General features: G+C 39.8%; 1 protein-coding gene across 3 annotated transcripts in view; it reads left to right on the forward strand.

The window, feature by feature from the left end:
• Nucleotides 1-21,336, forward strand: part of CDH8 (cadherin 8) — a 222,116-nt gene that overhangs the window by 83,171 nt on the left and 117,609 nt on the right. For all 3 annotated transcript variants that reach the window (XM_019488192.2, XM_019488191.2, XM_006270588.4), the window contains one exon: nt 3,387-3,681. In XM_019488192.2, coding sequence (XP_019343737.1) covers nt 3,387-3,681 — 295 coding nt within the window. The remainder of the gene's footprint in view (nt 1-3,386; nt 3,682-21,336) is intronic.

Genomic DNA, 21,336 nt, shown 5'->3' on the forward strand with positions numbered 1-21,336 from the left:
ACATCTCCAACACTTGTGGGGCTTTTTCAGCAGAAACTCATATTCATTTATCCTCTTGATTATGTCTCTCTATCATTCACCTAGACCCTATATAATTATGTGTTTAATGATCTTTAACCTTCACATGAACACAGCTTGCTGAAGCTTGACAATTGCCTTATATTATCATTCATGTCTCGTAGAATAGAGGAAATGTTACTTGAAAAAAAAACCTGTGCTCTCTGACTTAGAACATCACTTTAGTTTTGTGATTTGACACTGTAACTTGATGATGCTAGTTTAATCCTAAATCAAAATAATGAAATGCTTTTGAAATGTTAGCTCCTTGCTAGGTCATTCATTGTTGTGTTTCAGTATTAAAGTCTAAGCACTTTAGTGTCTTAAAAAGCTTTTTTGATCTTTCACCTTCGATACTCACTGTAAAGAGTGCATACAATGATTACAATGAATGTCACATTTGCTCTATATATTAAAGGACTAGAAAAAATATAACTATCATTTTTTGGCCCACATTAATTTTGGGAAGAAAAAGTTTAGTAGATTAGCAGATAACTGACTGTAATCAATTTCAGCTTAAACGTTATAAAATGCTTTTGTGAACTCCTACCTCTTTTTAAATGTATTGTCTTTCATCTTATTATGCCTCAGACTCATCTTGATGTGTTCTTTTCTGAAAGCAAGGGGTTTAAATATTTTTTTCTGCAATACACTAGTAGTAGTACAATCCAAACCAGTGTTTCACTAGTTCATGGCTACCAAACATCAAGAAAGCTTACTAGGTCTATATTAATTTAGCCAAATTCTGGTTCAGGGATCAAAGTTTTCCTCGTATTATTCAGGAACTCTTTTATTTATGTTTGTCCTCTCCTCCTCATTATCAAAGACGAAAGAGCAGTCTTTGCTTACCCGCACATATCAGGTACTGCAGGTGCATTTGGAAAGAATTTTGGCCAATAATTAATTGGAAATTCAGAATATAGGTTCTCATAATACAGCTGTGATTCAGCACGGTTTTTAAGCACATTTAAGTCAATTGGACAAAAGTCAATATCTAAGTGCTTTGTTGCATTGGAGTATGAATGCCCAAAGCTATCTGCATTAAGAAATCAGTCATACCCAAGTGAGCATGCTTAGAGAAAACTCAGGTTTTTAATGTAATCTTTTTTTAGGGGCTCATGTACTAAGGTATAAAGTCACCACTACATGGTTGATTGCCCTTCAGAGCACAGAGGGTGAAATGTGAACTGTTTTGAAATCAAAAGAGAGTTTTGTTGTAGACTTGGTGCTGGTGGTGATTTACTGTGTGTTTTATGTTAGTGCCCAGGGAGTAGCTAACAACAGAACTTCCCTGTGTTGGGAGCTTGTAGAGCCTGAATAGTAGACAGGCCTTGGTCTGAAGAGCCTATGATCGAAATCAGTGTTTTCCAACTAGCGTGCCATGGCACAAAAGCGTGTCGTCAGAAGTGAGCAGGTGTGCCGTGGAATTTTCCCTTGGCAATGCGTTACAATCGGTATGAGGATGGGGAATGCTGTAACAGGTGTGCCACGGAAAAATGTTATTGATGTAACGTAAGTGTGCCTTGGGCTGGAGAAGTTTGGGAAACACTGATCTAAGTAAGTTTGGCAAACAAAGACAGGAAAGAAGACATATGGGAGTTATCGTGGCTTATAAATATCATTTTAGTTGCATGATTTTTAGGTTGCTTAGGGTTTGGTTTAGCTAGGAAGATGTAAGCTAAATAGAAAGGCAAATTGAAGGGAGGTGGGTGAGGAGGACAGGAGAATGGGGAAAAAGGAATTGGTTATATAGGCTGCACAGCATGCAATTGAGTTGAAGTTCCAAGATGCAACACAGAATGTCTTTGTGAGAGAAATAAATTACTTGTATCTATAGGTTGGGATGCTATTTCCTCTTTATAATCCCTGATTGCCCAACGTTCAAACTACAGTATAAATGCTAGAGTCAGCTCCAGAAGACTAGAACTGATTACAGCTGTGCCCACCACATTTATTCTGACATTAAAAGATTTTTTTGGATAAGGTGCTCTTACCCTGTTGTGTAAACTGTCTTGTTGTCATGAGAGATGCAATGTAAACCGATATCTCTGAACAAATAGGTTTGATATCATTTATGTATATCAGCTGCAGGACAGGGTGGCAGCCAATACTATGATAAGGCTTTTTCCATTTCATTGTATCTTTCTGTGAAGACCACTACGTGATTGTTGCTGGTTGCCAGGTTATACAAACATGAGAGCATTTTTCATGAAGACATGCATAATATTAAATGCAAATTACATTTTTTAATTGCATCTTATTCAATTTCAATTCTTAATCAAGGTGTTAGAGAAAAAAATAAGCATGTACATAAACTAATATACTTTTACAATAGGCTTAGTATCACTTAAATAAATTATACATCTATATTATATTAATTACAGCAAGTGTTGACAGTTCTGCATTTGGTACAGTAAATGGCATACTTTTCACTTGAAAATTAATTAATTGATGTATCTTGATAATTTAGGGCTCGATCCTGAGCCCACTGAAATCAATGGAAGTCTTTCCATTAACTCCAGGGTTCAACCCCTTAGATAACAAAGGCTAAAACGTAAAGATATTCTTTTCTATTTTGTTTTTTCTTCTATATTATTTCAGAGTTTTATAATGCTATCTTCTCATTTGTTGAAGCCCAAAATATAAGCTAAAAATTATTTTTTTTCTGGGGAAGAAATTGTGAAGAAAAGTGTGCCCAAAGAAAATAATTGTTCTCTGTTTTTCTGGTAGGTTGTTTTCATAAAACATTCTTTCATGAAAACCCTTTGGGAACAAGGATTTAAGACTTTTTTTTTTTTTAGTTCAGTAAAACAGCTGGGATGAAATGCAGTTGTAAGATTTTTGGTGATGCTGTCAATTAAAAACATTTACTGAAAGGAAATTTGTCAAATGTGCTCAAGTAATTTTTTAACACCCATCACTTTCTGAAATAAGCTGAAATAAATGCATAGAAGTAAGTAGCTAGATTAAAAAATATATTGTTACTAATACTTAATTTGCTCTTTGATCTAATTGGTTAAGGACATTTAGTGCATGTTCATTTTGGCTGATAATAGATCTTGAAGACATTTACATTTAAGAACAGGAATTTTAAATATATATAACATCTGCTTTTTAAATAGAAAGTCTAATTATGACTATGATTATGCTCAATTTTGATTAGTATGCATACAAATCCCTGTTCTCCTTGTGTATTCAAGCTGTGATATGGATCACTGGAGCTAAGATTAAAGTACAAAAGAATCACTTGAGAAATGCATGGATGGACCAATGTGGAAGTAAATGCTCGGTGTAATTTTTATCACAAAAATGCTTATTTGTCATTTTAGCTACACACAGACTTGGATCCTGGAAGCAGCAAAATCAAATACATCCTGTCAGGAGATGGAGCTGGGACAATCTTTGTGATCAATGACAAGACTGGAGATATTCATGCTATGAAACGACTTGACCGGGAGGAAAAGGCTGAGTACACACTAACAGCTCAGGCAGTCGATAGGGATACAAACAAACCTCTGGAACCACCTTCAGAATTCATTATTAAGGTTCAAGACATCAATGACAATGCACCCGAATTTGTTGATGGCCCATATCATGCCACTGTTCCAGAAATGTCTGTTGTGGGTATGTATGCCTAGCTATTCTAAGAGCTTTGAAAAGTCATCTTTCAAAATAGACCAGCGTGCAGATGGCGATTTGTTGATGAAAAAAAAAGAAATATTTTTGTCATTTCTCTTTCTAATTTGCATTTTTTAAATCCCATCTTGGCCAAAGCTCTGAACTGTAGTACAATAGTGTGAGTCCCCCATTAATAAGAAAATGACTAACAGTTGTAATAAAATGTTTTTTCTTTGCACAACAATACTTCAGTGAGCTATATTTATATTCTACTTATGATACTGTAGTTAGAGTATTGTTATTGAGGGGGATTTATCAAGATTTGTTCCAACATGCCATTCTAATCCTATTGATATTTTGTTGATGCTTAATTATCTCTTTCTGTATTTCATGCACAGATGTAGCACTTGCAGTATGTGGATACATACTCATTTATTTTCCTCCAAGTGCAAGTGTAATCAGCCAAAAACATTACTATGAAAGATACTGTGTTTGGGAACTGATGGTAGGACTCTATAGAGTGGACTTAACTAATTAACTATATGATATAAAAGAAGCATAGAATGGACATGTAGAGAAAGCTGAGGGAAAGGGAGGGAATGAAGAAAAGTATGTGAAGGAAAGGAAAAATAGGAAAAGACTTGAAAAATGTTTTTATTATTCATTTTGTATTTACCTTATGTTTAGTCATATCTTTAGATCATTGTTTGTTTTTTCTGATAGATTAATATGTTTGGTTCATTTTGCATGGCTGATATGTGTTTTTATGTGTTTACAACTGTAACTATTATCATGATGTACTCATATAGCTACCTGGGTACTTATAACTATACAAGGCATTTCATTTCTAGATAGCTGCAGAAAATAATATGCAAGATGTAGCTATATAAGTACATCATGATATAGTTACAAGTACCCATATAGCTATACAAGTACATCAGCTATTTAAGTACTTATAAGGCAAACCTTGTCCTAGCTTAGAATTCAGTGAATAGTAGCTGGAAGCAGGTCTACCAAACCGGTTGGATTCATTGTACAGTAATGTATAATTCGGTGTGAATGAAGGTGCCAGAATCTAGTCCCCAGATGTTCCCCAATATTAAGCTGAAAATAATGTGTTTTTCAGCTATTGTTCCTCTGCTATAAGGCTGTTAAAGCAAGATGCACATAAATGCCTATTTGAAGGAGTGCCAAGCCACTGTACAAACACAGTAGCGCCCTGTCAAAAATGTTTCAAAACAGTATTCTGTCCTATTACTGTTGAAAAAATTTAAACAAACAGAGGAGTGAGTTGTTCCAAATCTAGCAGTAGCAGACCCACAAGCTCTAGCATAGTTCAGGTTGTATTTGCTTGTCAATTATAATTCTTCACAAGAGTTGAAGTCTTGGTTGTTTTGAATCACTTCTGCTAAAACTGTATGCGAGTTTTCAGCCTGAATGTCAGTTCCTTTACCAAAACACAGGTTTAATATGTTAAGCTGTTTTTAATTATACAGCAGCACTAACATAATGTGGACCTGGTTTCAGATGATATTTTTTTTGCCAAGCTCTAGGCAAAGAAAAAAAATGGCTTAATTAAATTGAAAAAAAAAAGAATAGAGGAAGGAAATTCAGGCAGTTAATCCTTATATGAACAGAGTTAGTTTAGTAATGCTACAAGGAAAACCACAGAGAAATTCAGAAGGAAAAAAAAATGGTTCTTGAGCAAGGATACTACCGTAAAAAAATTGTACAATATACATAAACACGTGCAGCACTGTATAAAGTGATTAAAACATAATTTCAACCTAAGAAGCTTCCACTCTAAATAAGAGAAGACAAATAATAGACAAAGCCCTAGTCAACAGATCAGGTGAGGGACAATGTGGAGATTTTTTATGGCAGTCACTGAAAAGAGGTAATTATGGGGAAAAGAGTGAACTCAAGAGAAAGAGAGATGAGATCGGAAAAGGCAATAAAAGTGAAACGATTGGGAAAAGTGCTAGGGGAGAAAGAAGGCAGGGCTGTGGTGGCCTACTGGAAAGAGAAGGGAAATTTGGTAGGACTGGAAAATGAAATTAGCAGCAGGGTTTCAGACAGACCAGAAGGGGAAGATCAGAGATAGGAAGACAGTGAAAAGCTTCAGTAATCTAAGCAAGATACAACCTATATAGGCGGTAGATGGGCAAGAGCATTAACAGGTTCTTTTTGGTGACTATTCAAGAAGTAACAGAAGTTGGCAAAAACTTCTGATTTGTGGAATTCCCCTCTCCGCTTGTCAAGTGATACATCTTTACATCTGACCTTCCAGGCCTCTGCCTGCATCTGTGCTGCTTTTTACAGTTTGGCTCATGAGCATTTTATTTTCAAATACCACAGTCAATGTTCAGTCCTATAACAGCAGGAAAACCTTCATGGAAATTGGTCTTAAGTCATCTCAAGTGAAGGCCTGGGTGTAGAATTATTGCATAATTTGTGCATTTGTGTTTCATTTCCATTTCATTAAAGGGTATATTTGTAGAGACCTCTACTCCATTCTGTTTTCTTTAGGCAGCCTCCCCTGGGTATGTTTTCAACCTATGACTCCAAAGAAGCACCACTGCATGCCACCATTCTTTCCTTGCAATACAAAACTTAATTATTACTGCCACTCTTAAACCTAAAGCCTCTGTCCCATTGCATTAGTTGAGTCATAAACAACTGTTAAATCAGAGCAGCATACACAGTCATTCATGCCTCTTCACCTCTGCAATGACTAAAATTCAAAGCTGACAGCTTGAAAATGAGATTGTTTACTGTTTTACCAATGTTGTTGTTACTGCTTCTGCTGCTCTCCTTCATCTTTTAAACTGGAAGCTATATCAAGACCTGTAGTAAATATAAATTCATTTAACTTTCTCTAGACATCATTATGTCTTATTTTAAATCAGTCCCACTCATTTTTGGGCTTCATGCTTCTAGAAAGATGTGGACAGGTGGGAGTCCAGCAGAAAGCTACAAAAATGAATAGAGGCCTGGGAAGCATGACCTGTAAGGAAAGGCTGAAAGAATTAGGATTATTTAGTTTGGTGGAGAGGCAACTGAGGTGGGATTTGATGACAGTCTTCAAATACCTGAAGGGTGATTATATAGAGGCTGGAGACAGACTGTGCTCTGTGGTCACAGAGCACAAGACTAGAGGCAATGGACTCAAGATGCAGGAGAAGACATTTAGGTTGGAGCCTGGGAGGAGGTTTCTGATTGAGAAGGCGGTGAAGCATTGGAACAGCATACTTTTAGAAGTTGTGAAATCTTCATTCCTGGACATTTTCAAGGGCAGGTTAGACAGATACTTGGCTGGGATGGTTTTTGTCAGGGATGATCCTACCTTGATTAGGGAACTGGACTAGATGACTTCCCAAGGTCCCTTCCAACTTGACTATCCTGTAATCCTATAAACTACTAAGAGTTAGGAGAGAAAGAGACTTCCCACAATTAGATGAACCACTGTACTGGGCTATCAGTATTTCACTTCCATTATCTACTTCCCTATAAGAGATCTCCAGCCTCATTTTAGTCTTGACACTTTCCACTAAGACCATTCTTATTAGACTTTGCTTTGTTCAGGACAGGTCAAAACTTAATTGAAAACATTATTTCCTTAAACTGCTATAACAAATCAAAATGTTCTGGGACCGGAGAGCCTCATGATATGTGTTCTTATGCAATGAAGATGCTGTACAAGGCATTTCATTTCTGGATAGCTGCAGAAAGTAATATGCAAGATGCAGGTGAATACATTAATCTCTCAGAATTGCACAACTAAAATGTCATTCTTCATTGAGATCCCAGCATAGTGTAGCTTCTCTGACATATAATATATGCAGCTGATATATCTTATACTGGTGCTAATACATTTCTTGTTTGCCAGCATTGTACAAAACATACAGGAAAACAAAATCGCAGTCTCAAGGTACTTACCATATACATTATACAAGGATACAGTCAGTATATACTCTTGTACATGCCTGTCTAACTCATAGATAATACACAGTGCATGTGGGGAAGCTGGAGTTTTATAGATGCAAATATGCCAGTGCTCATAATAACAATATATAAACATGCAGTTTTAAATATAATCTAATATGTATAAGTGTTGTATGGATGAAAGCTAGAAAATCCTGTTTCCCTACAAAGACTAGAGAGAGAGATTTGCAAAGTTTTCCTCCTGCTACATAGATTCAAGACAATGTATATTATAGTGTGTTATCTCCTGCAGGAATAATGTTCACTTTTCAGCAGTCTTCACTGAACACACACCCACATACACGCTGGATGGTGTGTACAGTCACTGTATTCAGAGATATTTTGAAATCATTTATGTCTCTTTATGAGAGAACACTATGTTCCAAGAAAAATAAGTCTTGAGAAATGCATAACATTTCCCCCCTTATTTCAGTCTCCCATCTCCTCCTCATGACACAATAATCTCCCATGTCGTACACTCCAATATTATCCCCACAAAAGCACAAAACTGCTTGCGAAGACTAGTAAAGTCACTCAGACAGAATGACGAACTCCCTCTTTGCTGAGGCAGAACATTCTGTACTGCTTTAACACAGCTACAATTTCTTGATGGACCAGAGTCTGATAAGCAGTGTGTACATCAAATTTGTGACACCGTATGGTGGTGGAGCTGCTAAAAGCAGTGCACTTGAAAGTCAGAAATAACCAGCTTTCAAAAGCTTTTAAAATGCATTCTGTAGAAATGCATTTAAGTTCTTTTAGACATAAGGGAGCCAATCTTGAAAGAAGCTGCCCATAAAGATCCCATAAAAGAGATCCAGATAAGCATGGTAGCAGGAGGAAAGAGCAGTACCCATGTTTTTTTTAAATGCATCCCTGAACAAGAATCATAGACTGCTAGGGTTGGAAGGGACCTCAGGAGAGCTAGGCAGGATCATCCTTGACTAAACCATCCCAGCCAAACCTGTTTTAAAAGCATCCAAGGATGGAGATTCCACAACCTCCGGGGTAGCCTGTTCACATTCTTTACTACCCTCATGTTGGCACTGGATTTATGACCCAGATACTAAGGCTGTGCGAAATGGCACCATTTCATTTTGACTTCCATTTTGACTTTTCAATGGAACAGTGTTTCATTTCAAATTTCGTTAGTTTTGAAGCGCTGTTCCGTTTCATTTCGTTGAAACTTGTTTCAAAGTTTCGCCCATAGGTTATAATGGGGAAGCACAAAACTGCCTATAGCTTTGTAATTTCTTGGCAGATTTAGATGAAAAGAGCAGAGATAGTAACCCCTTCCAAGGGCATGAATCCTGCCAAGTTTCAAGAAGATAGGTGCAGGGGTTTCTGGGAAAAATGCACCTCAAGCTGTTGACAAGCAAAACTCATGTCATGTGTGTTTATTAAGGTGCAGCAGGGTAAAAACTGCAGGGATTGTAGCCCATTATGAGGCCATGAAGCCTGCCATATCTTAAGGAGATAGGTTCAGGGCTTTCTGGGAAACTGCACCTCAAGCTGATGACCAGCAAAACTCGTGACACACGTGACTAAATGTGTGTGTTAAGGCACAGCTGTTTTTCCATCCCTCCCCCAGAGCATTGGGATTGGAAAGGACCTCAGGAAAGGATCACAGTCACTGGCTAGCTACACATGTCAAAATTACAGCAGTCCTTCCCCTCTCTTCCCCCTCCCTCTCCTTAGTTTCTGTTTCCTTGCAAGCAAGCCCAGCTTCGAAACTCGAAATGTTTAGAAACTTTTGAAATGTTTCAGCTGCCTTTGTTTTGTTCCGAGGCTGCTTCAAAGCCTTTCGTTTCATTTTGCTGGTTCGCGCTTGAAATGAGTTGAAACAGCATCAAAATGAAACACCTAGCAAAATTTCGCAGAGCCCTACCAGATACCTTGTTTCAGGCAGACCCAAACCCTCAGACTGACCATGACCTCTTCATTTGATAATAGGTGAATTTTATTAAACAGTGATAACAGATAAGATTAATGCAGTCCTCAAGCTATGATCAGGGTGAAAGTCGATCTGGCCAGTACACAAGCTTCACCCTGAGGTTCTCTCTTGAGTGTCAGATGTCAGCAGCCTGGAGGTCGAAGGCCGAGGTTCACCCCCTGTAATGGAATGGGTGAGATGGGCTGGTGGTGTGCCCGCTGTCCATAGTGGCTTGGGGTTCCCCTCTCACAGACCCTTTGCGGATCCCAAATCCCTCCTTTTGTATTCTTTTTTCCCTCTGATGAATCTTCATGTTTGGGTACCATTGATTGGTTTCCCTGTGGTTATCAGACTATCCACATTCTGTCCTGTCAAATCACATGCACACATCCTAATTTGGGCTTCTACCAGTCTCCTCCTAATTTGGTCCATCTACCAAAACTGGAAATCCCAAGGGCTGTGCAGCTAGTCACTGTGACCTGCAGAGTCCCTTATCTCTGTTATGGAACTGTACGTGTCTTCAATATCCCAGCCTGTGTGTCTGCTGCTGCTTGTCTGTGTTGGACGCAGCGGGCCTTGAAGAAAACTTTGTCACAAACAGGCTTTTAGAAATCAGTTAACCCTTGCCATTGCCCTTGACCATTGCTCTAATACAATATCTCCTTTACCTACAAGCCAGTTCCCAAAAGCAAACCTCTAAATACCATTTTCTAGCCATCACCTCATAGCAAGAAATGTCTTCTTAATATCCAACCAAAGTTTCATTGCTGCAATTTAAGACCAGTGTTCCTTGTCTTGTTCCCTGCAGCCACAGAAAATAGTCTCCATCTTCCTCATAACTACCTTTCAGGTGTTTGAAGATTGCTATATCCCCCTCTGTTTTCTCTTTTCCTATCAATTAATCCTAGTTTTTTCAGCCTTTCCTCATAAGTCATGTTTCCCAACCCTCTAATCATTTTGTTACAGTCTGCCAGACTCTTCCATTTTTTTCCACTTCTTTCTTAAAGTGAGGGTCCCAAAACTGGACTCAGTATTCCAGGTGAAACTTCACAAGTGAAAAGAAGAGCCAGGAGTATGACTTCCCTTGATTTGAAAGTGATGCTTCTATTAATACAGTCCACTAAACTATTTGCCTTTTTGCAAGAAAACTGTTGGTACAAGGTCCATTGTGACCTCCAAATCCCCCCTCCCCTTTTTTGGAATATTGCAGCCTAGATGATCATTCCCCAGTCTGTATTGCCCAGTCTCCCAAATAACTAGTATTCCTTGCATAACAGCAGATGAGATTACCATACTGAATGGGAGAGTGAGTGACTTAGCTTAAAAACTTAAGAATGACCATAATAAACTGAACTAATACCATATGTTTCCTGGAATCTATTGAAGGGATGCTGCAAGTGTGGTTACCAACACTGAACTGGATGCTTTCAAATATTGTATTTTCAGGAACACCATTCAGGCTTGGAGTTATCAACTAAATTTAATAGAACTTTTTTGCAGGACCTCAACAACGCTAAGAGTTTAGTGGTTATTTTAGGGGGAAATATTTTAGAATAATTTAATTTGTCTTCATTAAAAATAGGTTTACCTGAAAATAGTTCAGAATTTTAGTTTAATGTGAGTTTACATTAAACTAAAACGGGCACAAAGCAAGACGATCCCCAAGCGAGGCAAAAGAGGGAAAGGGGCCAGGAGGCTTCCATGGCTGACCAGAGAAATCCAGGGAAGCCTAAGGGCCAAAAGGGAGCACATAAAAAGTGGAAACAAGGTGAGATCACTAAAGATGAATATACCTCCTCTGCTCGTGCTTGTAGGGAGGCAGTTAGACGGGCCAAAGCTACCATGGAGCTGAGGATGGCAACCCAAGTAAAAGACAACAAGAAATTGTTTTTTAGATATATAGGGAGTAAAAGGAAGGCCCAGGGAGGAATAGGACCCCTGCTAAATGGGCAGAAACAATTGGTGACAGACAGGGGGGACAAGGCTGAACTCCTCAATGAGTTCTTTGCCTCAGTGTTCCTAAGTGAGGGACATGACAAGTCTCTCACTGGGGTTGTAGAGAGGCAGCAGCAAGGCGCCAGACTTCCATACGTAGATCCTGAGATGGTGCAGAGTCACTTGGAAGAACTGGATGCCTTTAAGTCGGCAGGCCTGGATGAGCTCCATCCAAGGGTGCTGAAGGCACTGGCCGACATCATTGCAGAGCCACTGGCGGGAATATTCGAACGCTCGTGGCGCACGGGCCAAGTCCCGGAGGACTGGAAAAGGGCTAATGTGGTCCCCATTTTCAAAAAGGGGAGGAAGGAGGACCCGGGCAACTATAGGCCAGTCAGTCTTACCTCCATCCTTGGTAAAGTCTTTGAAAAAAATTATCAAGGCTCACATTTGTGAGAGCCCAGCAGGGCAAATTATGCTGAGGGGAAACCAGCACGGGTTTGTGGTGGGCAGATCATGCCTGACCAATCTAGTCTCTTTCTATGACCAGGTTGCGAAACGCCTGGACACAGGAGGAGGGGTGGATGTCGTATACTTAGACTTCAGGAAGGCCTTCGATACGGTATCCCACCCCATACTGGTGAACAAGTTAAGAGGCTGTGACTTGGATGACTACACAGTCCGGTGGGTGGAGAATTGGCTGGAGGGTCGCACCCAGAGATTCGTGGTGGATGGGTCGGTTTCGACCTGGAAGGGTGTGGGCAGTGGGGTCCCGCAGGGCTCGGTCCTTGGACCGATACTCTTTAATGTCTTCATCAGTGACTTGGACGAGGGAGTGAAATGTACTCTGTCCAAGTTTGCAGGTGACACAAAGTTATGGGGAGAAGTGGACATGCCGGAGGGCAGGGAACAGCTTCAGGCAGACCTGGATAGGTTGGACAAGTGGGCAGAAAACAACAGGATGCAGTTCAACAAGGAGAAATGCAAAGTGCTGCACGTAGGGAGGAAAAATGTCCAGCACACCTACAGCCTAGGGAATGACCTGCTGGGTGGCACAGAGGTGGAAAGGGATCTTGGAGTCCTAGTGGACTCCAAGATGAACATGACACGGCAGTGTGACGAAGCCATCAAAAAAGCCAATGGCACTTTATCGTGCATCAGCAGATGCATGACGAATAGGTCCAAGGAGGTAATACTTCCCCTCTATCGGGCGCTGGTCAGACCGCAGTTGGAGTACTGCGTGCAATTCTGGGCGCCACACTTCAAGAAGGATGCGGATAACCTGGAGAGGGTCCAGAGAAGGGCAACTCATATGGTTAAGGGCCTGCAGACCAAGCCCTACGAGGAGAGACTAGAGAAACTGGACCTTTTCAGCCTCCGCAAGAGAAGGTTGAGAGGCGACCTTGTGGCTGCCTATAAGTTCATCACGGGGGCACAGAAGGGAATTGGTGAGGATTTATTCACCAAGGCGCCCCCGGGGGTTACAAGAAACAATGGCCACAAGCTAGCAGAGAGCAGATTTAGATTGGACATTAGGAAGAGCTTCTTCACAGTTAGAGTGGCCAAGGTCTGGAACGGGCTCTCAAGGGAGGTGGTGCTCTCCCCTACCCTGGGGGTCTTCAAGAGGAGGTTAGATGAGTATCTAGCTGGGGTCATTTAGACCCAGCACTCTTTCCTGCTTATGCAGGGGGTCGGACTCGATGATCTATTGAGGTCCCTTCTGACCCTAACATCTATGTATCTATGTAATTTCATAAAGCTATACTTTTTCATCAAAATAAGTCCTTGGTTGCTTTGTAAAGCAGGAGTCACTGCAATAATTTCAATGACTCTATTATTAACATATACAAAACAGACATGTTTCATGTAGGTACTCATTCATACAAAGAGCACACAGTACCCATTGTGTGTGCTTTTTCCCTTTCTCCCATAGATATAAATTCTATTCTAGTTAAAGGGCTTGAAAAGGGAACATAATCACTGAATATGTCACGAACATGCCAATTCTGCAATAAACAGTGATAGAGTAACCTGGCAAATTGGTAAATCGTGATAAAACCCCCAAGATGTAACACTATCAAGTTCTACCACACTCTTGTGCCCCCCCCCCCCGCCCTTGATTTTTAAGGCACTATGCATGATTGTCAAATCAATGATAGTCCGTTACAAAAAATGTTGACTAAAAGGACTATATTACTAGGGTCAACTACAAATTAACCCAAAGGGTAAACTCAAAGGTAGTGCAGGAGCTCAGAAAAAAAATAGCAGATGTTGTAAAATATGGTTACAAAGTAACAGCTGTTAGAACATGTGTATCATCATTTTCTCTTGTTCCACTACTTGTTCATCTTCATGAATTCTGTGACTGAGGAGCATTTTACATATGAGATATATTTGAGATATGGATGTTATAGATAGGTATAGAAATATAGATATGTATCTATATTTAATATTGATATGAAGGGATGAAAGTAAGATAGGCAATAAGGATGAAAAGGTTGTGGGGTGATAGCATGATGGGATGTGAGAATCAGATGGGATAGAATAATTAAATACACCATTTGAATTTTGTTTGAGGTTTAGAGTAGTATACTAGCATGTGTCTTACATTTTTAAAATTTCTGCCCTCTTACATTTCACAGTTTCTGTAAGCTCCAGAAAGGAAAATGTCAAAGTATTTTTTATGGTTTATTGAATTACTAATACACATTCAAGGAATTCAGATGTAGTTATGACACTATTTCTAAGAAGTATTTAATCTGAGGGCCTAGTTTTACCAATTTTTATATCACTGAGTTAACTGGCCTCTCACAGTAGCAAGCAAAACATTCAGTGATATAAAAGTTGGCTTACTTGTGTGAGTAGTCACTTTGACTTCATGGGAGCTGCAAAAAGCAGTGGGGCTATTCACAGAAGTTATAACTGCTGGGTAGCAAGTGTTTACAGGATCAAGCCCTTAAGTATCAGCTTTGATCTCAATATCAGTGTGAACATTTCTGTTTATATCAGTAGATATAGAATCAAGCCCTACATTCATTATACCAGGATTTGGGTGAATAATTTGTAATGATTCATTAGGTAAAAAATGCTTCTTTCGCTGGTTGTGAATTGTCTGCAATCCCTTGGATGTATTGGTTCTTCTTGGAGGATATCAACAGTGGTGGCAGTCGCTTGGTTCTTGGTTGATCCCTACCATGTCTCATTGATGGATCTTGCAGTGACTTAAGAATCCAATCCTTGACCAACAGATCTGTCCCCAGAAGTTGCAGGTCTTTCCACAGGCTGTAGGCCAGGATTTCTCTCTTGCTCTTTCCTCTGCTCTCTCTCATCTACTATAAGGGTAAGACACTTCACTTCAAAGTGGGCTATCACTTGGTTGAGATTGTGATGCCATTGAGGTCAGTTAGCAGTCAGACTCCTCCCAGCTCTTGATGTTGCTCCTGTTTCATCAAGGTATGCCTTCAGATCATCGGAGGATATATTGTTCTACTTGCATGCAGCCCAGAGTAAAAGGTAGAACAGAGCTAAACCATGCTTGGGAGGAGTTTTAGGAGACATGCTTTCTGGAGCTCTTTCAAATACAGGGAAACAGCTAAAGCTACACCCTTGGATCGTGTCTTGTTTCCCTTTCATACTGATCATGTTTCATAGACTACAGCAGGGGTTTTCAACCTTTTTAAAGGAGTGTACCCCTTCTGGTGGGTACCTCTTCTAGACAGTATCCCCTTCCAGATGGTGGGGGAGGCTGACGGCTAGCTGGATGTGAAGTTGGTGGCATGTGCAGCTCAGAGTAGTGGTGTTAAGTGGCACGGAGTGGTGAATGGCGGCGGTGGGGGGCAGAAAGCTCAGCTGCCGCCACTGCTGCAAGTCACCACTCAGCACCACCATCATGCGCTGCTTCCCTGTGCCACAGTGCATACCCCTGGTTGACAACCCCTGGACTAGAGAGAAGATCATGGCTACACAGCCCTTGAGTCCTGCCACAACACATCAACTTGATTTCTTGATCCTGTGTCCCCATGTAAGGGTCTGTCAGAATCTATCCCAGAAGCATTTTACAGATGATTCTTGTCTCCAGATCAATCTCGAAGAACTTTGTTTCCAGTATTCTGCTTTGGAAATTCAACTTCTGATAATTAGTTTTACTTGTAGACATCGGTCACACTATATTATTTCTGTTATTTGATTATGTGAACTTAACTTTCATTTACTCAAAAAAGGGTTTTTCTAAACTTCTCTAACATTCCAAATTTTGAAAAAAAACCCAAAGGGGTACAAAATAGGCTTATTCTTTTTTCAAACAGCCCATTCTGTTTTTTGTATAACTCTGCTTGTGAGTCCCTATCATTTGGCCAAAGTTTATATGAAAAGATAGGTGGGGGGTAGTAAGACATGACTCATTACTATGTAACTGATGTGCTGCTAAGACCCATAAAGCAACAGATCTGACTCTGCTCTTTGTTTCCAAATTCTGAAAAATTTTAACAATCAATAGACACAAGTTACTTCATCTGAAATTTATCATAAATCAGAAAAAATAAATTGACCACAGTGATATTCTCCTTTGAATTTATATTAGCATAATCTGCATCTATTGTATCTTCAGCAATCCCTCACAATCAAGGATGATTGTTTTCCCTGATTGTCTTAGTTGTGGGTCTGAAGATGTCTGATGAGGCCAATCTGGGATTGACAGACACTGTTGGAACTTGGCCATGTATTTTCTTGTGGGTTGGGGGGGCTCTGGATTCTTGCTGTTTCTCCTGCTCCCAATTTTTTGTCTCCTGTTGTAAGGTTTCAAAGTAGTGAGATCCTTCCTCAGTACAGCAGACTCTTCCTCCATTTATGGTGGTCCTTGGTGGTAGTCCCCCGTGAGTTGATATTGATGTTAAATTTTTCAAGTTGGCCTTGAGGACATTCTTGAAGCATTTTCTCTGCCTTCCTCTTGAGCATATGCCTTGACTGAGCTGGGAAAATAAAGCTTGCTTCAGGAGCCTGGAGTTGGACATCTGGATGATATGGCTGGCTCAGCAAAATTGATGTCTGATGACCATTGCCTTGTTGCTAGTGGTGTTCCCTTGTGGGAAAACACTAATGTTGGTGCATCTAATTTGAAGGATCTTCGGCAGGGAACACTGATGGTACTTCTCCAGCAATTTGAGGTGTCTCCTGTATATTTGCCACATCTCAGCTCCATACAGTAAGGTGGGGATCACAACTGCTTGATAAACCATGAGCTTGGTTTCAGTGATGTAGCCATCTTCAAACACCCATTTCCTCAGGTGGCCAAAGGCTGCACTTGCACTTTTAAGGTGATGTTGGATTTCTTCGTTGTTGCGAGCCTTCTGTGAGAGACAGTTTCGAAGGTACAGGAAATACTCAGCATTCTCCAGAGTCTTACTGTAAATCTGAATTACCAGAGCTGAGGACTGCTCATTAAGAGGTTGTTGATGGAGGACCTTAGTCTTCTGAATGTTAAGCGTCAGTCTGTACAGTTTCCATAACTTTCTCCCATCTCAAAAGAGGTGGACCTTTGGGGCAATTACTTTCTCAACAGACTCCAGAGGTCATAATTAAGAATTGGATCCTTATTTTTCAGGTCAGGTCTGTCTGTGATCCACACACTTGAAATTTTGGAAAAACAGATTTGTACCCAAATCAAAATCCTATTTTATGACTCTGGTCCATATTTATTGTCTTTTCTTTAGAATCAGTATTTCTTTCTTTCTTTGGCTGCTGAATCTGCAACACTTAATGCTTCCCCCTGAATACAGATCTGCTGTTGCCTGTGGAGCTGTTGTCAATAGCACTTTCCATGAATCAGCCTGTACAGGATGGCTCGCTGGATGATTTGAATGTACCCTTTCCCTGGAGCCCAAATGGTCTTTGCTGCCATATGCTTACTTTGCTGGCCTGAGGGAGCAAGAGTTCTAAATCTGCATCTACAACCTGGCTTATACTTGCTGGCATTACTAGCCTTTGTTAAAGATGCACACTTCAAACAAAGAAACCACAGCACTGAAGCTGTAAGGTTGTGCCAGCTATCTTATCTTTTTATAAATTAATGAATTACTGATGCACTAATTTATTGCACATATTGCACTGTATTGCACTTATTGCACTTATTTATTTTGAGGCACACTCCCTGAAACTTCCTTGGTTACTCACTAAACATTTTTGTTCCTCTTCTTGGAAATATAACTCCACAGTGATCATCCAATTTTACTTTCTTTGCCTGGGGACCTTCGAGGTCCATAGCTTAATAGTCCTATATAAAATAGGCAATTCACCTTGCTTTGAGTGAACGCAAAAGAAATAGTCAATTGATTAGACAAATGCCATCTTTCAGACAGTCCTGAACAAAAGAATAAGTATGTCCCCATTCACCCACAAATACTATTAGTGTTGCACAGGAGCAGTGATATCTAAAGAGAGAATAGAAGTAACATCTAAAAGAAAAGAAAAGAGAATTCTTTTAAGGCAAATATAAAATATGCTGAACCCCCTGTACTGCTGCCTGTGATGTTACAGGCTGTATTCTAATCCTAACAAACAGTCACCCTTGGGAGTTTATAAAGCAGTACCTGCAGGCTCACTAAAGGCACCATCTTATAAGTTGTAGTCAGAAAGAACCGCCATCCTCAAAACTAAAAAGACAGTGTCCCTTCGTATTACGTTCATATGAGCTATACAGTAGGTAACATCAGCAAGGACAATTGCCAGAGAGACATCTATATGTATAGATATAAATATCTATTTCTGTATAGAATATTTTACTTTTGGTAAGATCACACTGAAGAAAAGAAGCCCCACAGTTTTAAAACAATTAGTTTATGTGCCTAAAACTGTAAAATATGCAGCTTATTAGATTTCACAACCATGCTTCCTATAGCCCTCATTATACAGTTGTAAAATGCTGAAGGCTGCCAGCTTGTTCTATTGTCTATGTGCTGTGCAGAAGACAGTTTTCTCCTATGCATAGCAAGCACCTTCCAGACTTTTAGAGTTCCAAATTTACATACAATATATTTTTTCCATTTGCTTCACATTACAGAGGCTCATTAGAATGACACATGAGCAATCTGAAAACATTGTCATGTCCCAGTGCATGTTCTGGGTATTCAATTTTTCAAAAAAAGTTTTTGACTTGTGCCTGTTTTTTTTTTTTTTTATTCATTATATTATTTCATTTTTATTTTCATTATATTTTTTGGCAACATTTCATTAGCTATCTAAACTGTTTACACAACAGGGTACTAAAATGCAATATATTTTCAAGTTTTGAAACAGCAACCTAAATTCTACTTACATTTGTATGAAACTATCATAACCCCTTTGCGATAAATTCCTGCTAGTAGCCAAATTCTGCCTGTGGAGATGTGAAAATATTCTGGCCCAAAACATATTTAAAAAAAAAAACTAGGAAAGTAAGGCATATGTCTAAAATGCTGAGTTGTTGAGATTTTCTCCTTAAACCAGGGCAAAGTATGGCCTGCGGGCCAGATGCGGCCCACCAAGCCATTCTATCGAGTCCATGGGGCCCCTAAAACATTTAGAAATTAATATTTATCTGCCCCTAGCTGCCTGTCATGCAGCCCTTGATGGCTTGCCAAAACTCAGTAAGCAGCCCTCCACCCGAAGTAATTGCCCATCCCTGCCTTACACCTATGTTCAGGGCCTAGAACTAAGCAGTGAGAATTTACTTTCAGATCGTAAATTCTTTCGGGCAATCAGTTGTGCTATGATACTTTCAGCATGAAATTTCTGTCAAAATCCCAGAGTAATCTTTTGTCTCATGTATATTTTAAATTAGTTTAGAAATGAAAGAATATGACACACGTCAGTTGTAGAATGTCTGCACTTTATGGAAAATATATACCGCTTGTTCAGGTGTATGTGTACACATAACAAATACAGTCGCAGCAAGCATCTCTTTTAAAATCATAATAGCACCACATACAGATAGATTACTCAGAGAGTCATATAAATTGCAACTGGAAGTACTACCTCATTAGTTCATCTCTCCCTCTTTATGGGATTTTCCTTTAGAATATATTATCCAGTACTATGTTCAGTAGTGTGAACTCTTTCAAGTGATGAGGATTCTGCTATTTCCCTTGGGGAACCATTCCTCATTCCATTATGTCTCATTGTGAAGAAGTTCTTTTTCTGCCAGTTAGGCTAAATTTTCCTAATTTCAGCACATTGATCCTAGTTTTATCCCTTCTAAGAGACTGAATAATAGCTCTTCTCCAGCTGTCTAGCTGTGTACTTATATGGCCCTGACCATATCTATATAATTCCCAGTTGTAAAGTATGCGCAATTGTAAAGTATATTCTTTCACTTCTCCACCTGTAGAGCTAATGCAGTGCCAAATTCTGCACATGGGTTTGGCATACCCTCTTCAGTTTAAATCCCTTTTCTGGCTCCCTCCTCTCAGTTAAACCAACATAAGCTCCCTATCTTCATTTCCAAGGCCCAACATGATATATCCATACTGCATCCATCATCTGCCATTCACTACTGAGATGTTACCTCTTACTCAGAAATGATGCCAGCCTCCACTGGACACCTGCTTCATTTTCAAACAAGTATCTTCGTACTTTTTCAGTGCTCTCCATAAACTATGTAGGAAGGTGATTTGTGATCCTCTCTCAAAAACACCTAAGTATTCCTGTTTTTCATGATGTTAACAAAAGACCTAGGCCACTGGTTTGCACGGATGCTGCCCAGTGCTGTGCTGTTTCTTATCTGCCCTGTTAGACTGCATCTATCTGCTGTCTTTTATCTTAGATTGTAAGCTAGGGTGGAGGGGTGGGGGCAAGAGCTGATTATTTCTGTCCTATGTTTGTACCGCACCTAGCACAATAAGATCTGGTCCAACAATAAAAATGATCAGGAACTGATTTAGGAGGAAAAATGTTAATAACTATAGGGTGGATCATGTAGACATTTATATGTACCAAGATATATTATTTAAAATTCCAAATCATAATTATATTTCAAATAATAGGAAATTGAGGTTGAAAGGGGCCTCAGGAGGTCATCTAGTCCAACACCCTGCTCAAAGCAGAACCATTCCCACTATATTATTGCAGCCAAGGCTTTGTCTAGCCAGGTCTTAAACACCTCCAAGGATGGAGATTTCACAAACTCTTTGGGTAATCTGTTCCAGTTCTTTACTACCTTCCTCATGAGAGTGTTTCCTAATATCTAGATTAAATTCCTTTGGTGCAACTTGAGACCATTGCTTCTTGTTCTGTCATCTGCCACTGCTGAAAACAGTCTAGTTCCATCCCCTTTCAAACCCCACTTCAGGTAGTTGAAGGCGGCTATCAAATACCCTCTCAGTGTACTCTTCTCCAGACTAAATAAGCCCAGTTCCCTCAGCCTCTCCTCATAAATCATGTCCTCCAGCCCCCTCACCATTTTGTCACCTTCCGCTGGACTGTCTCCAATTTGTCCTTTCTGTAGTGGGGCCCCCAAAACTGGACATAGTACTCCAGATGTGGCCCTACAAGTGCTGAATAGAGAGGAATAATCATTTCCCTCGATCTTCTGGCAGCGCTTTTACTAATGCAGCTCAAAATGCCATTAGCTTTCTTCGCAACAGGCTTTTGCATTTGTCCTTATTGAACCTCATGAGGTTTCTTCTGGTCCTCTAAACTGTTGAGGTCTCTCTGAATCCTTGCCCTACCTTCCAGCATATCTACTACTCCCCCCAGCTTGGTGTCATCTGCAGACTTGCTGAGGGCACACTCTATCTCATCTTCCAGGGTGTTGATAAAGATATTAAATGAGGCAGGTC

Source organism: Alligator mississippiensis, chromosome 10 (assembly GCF_030867095.1).
Source record: "Alligator mississippiensis isolate rAllMis1 chromosome 10, rAllMis1, whole genome shotgun sequence".
NCBI classification, from domain to species: Eukaryota; Metazoa; Chordata; order Crocodylia; family Alligatoridae; genus Alligator; species Alligator mississippiensis.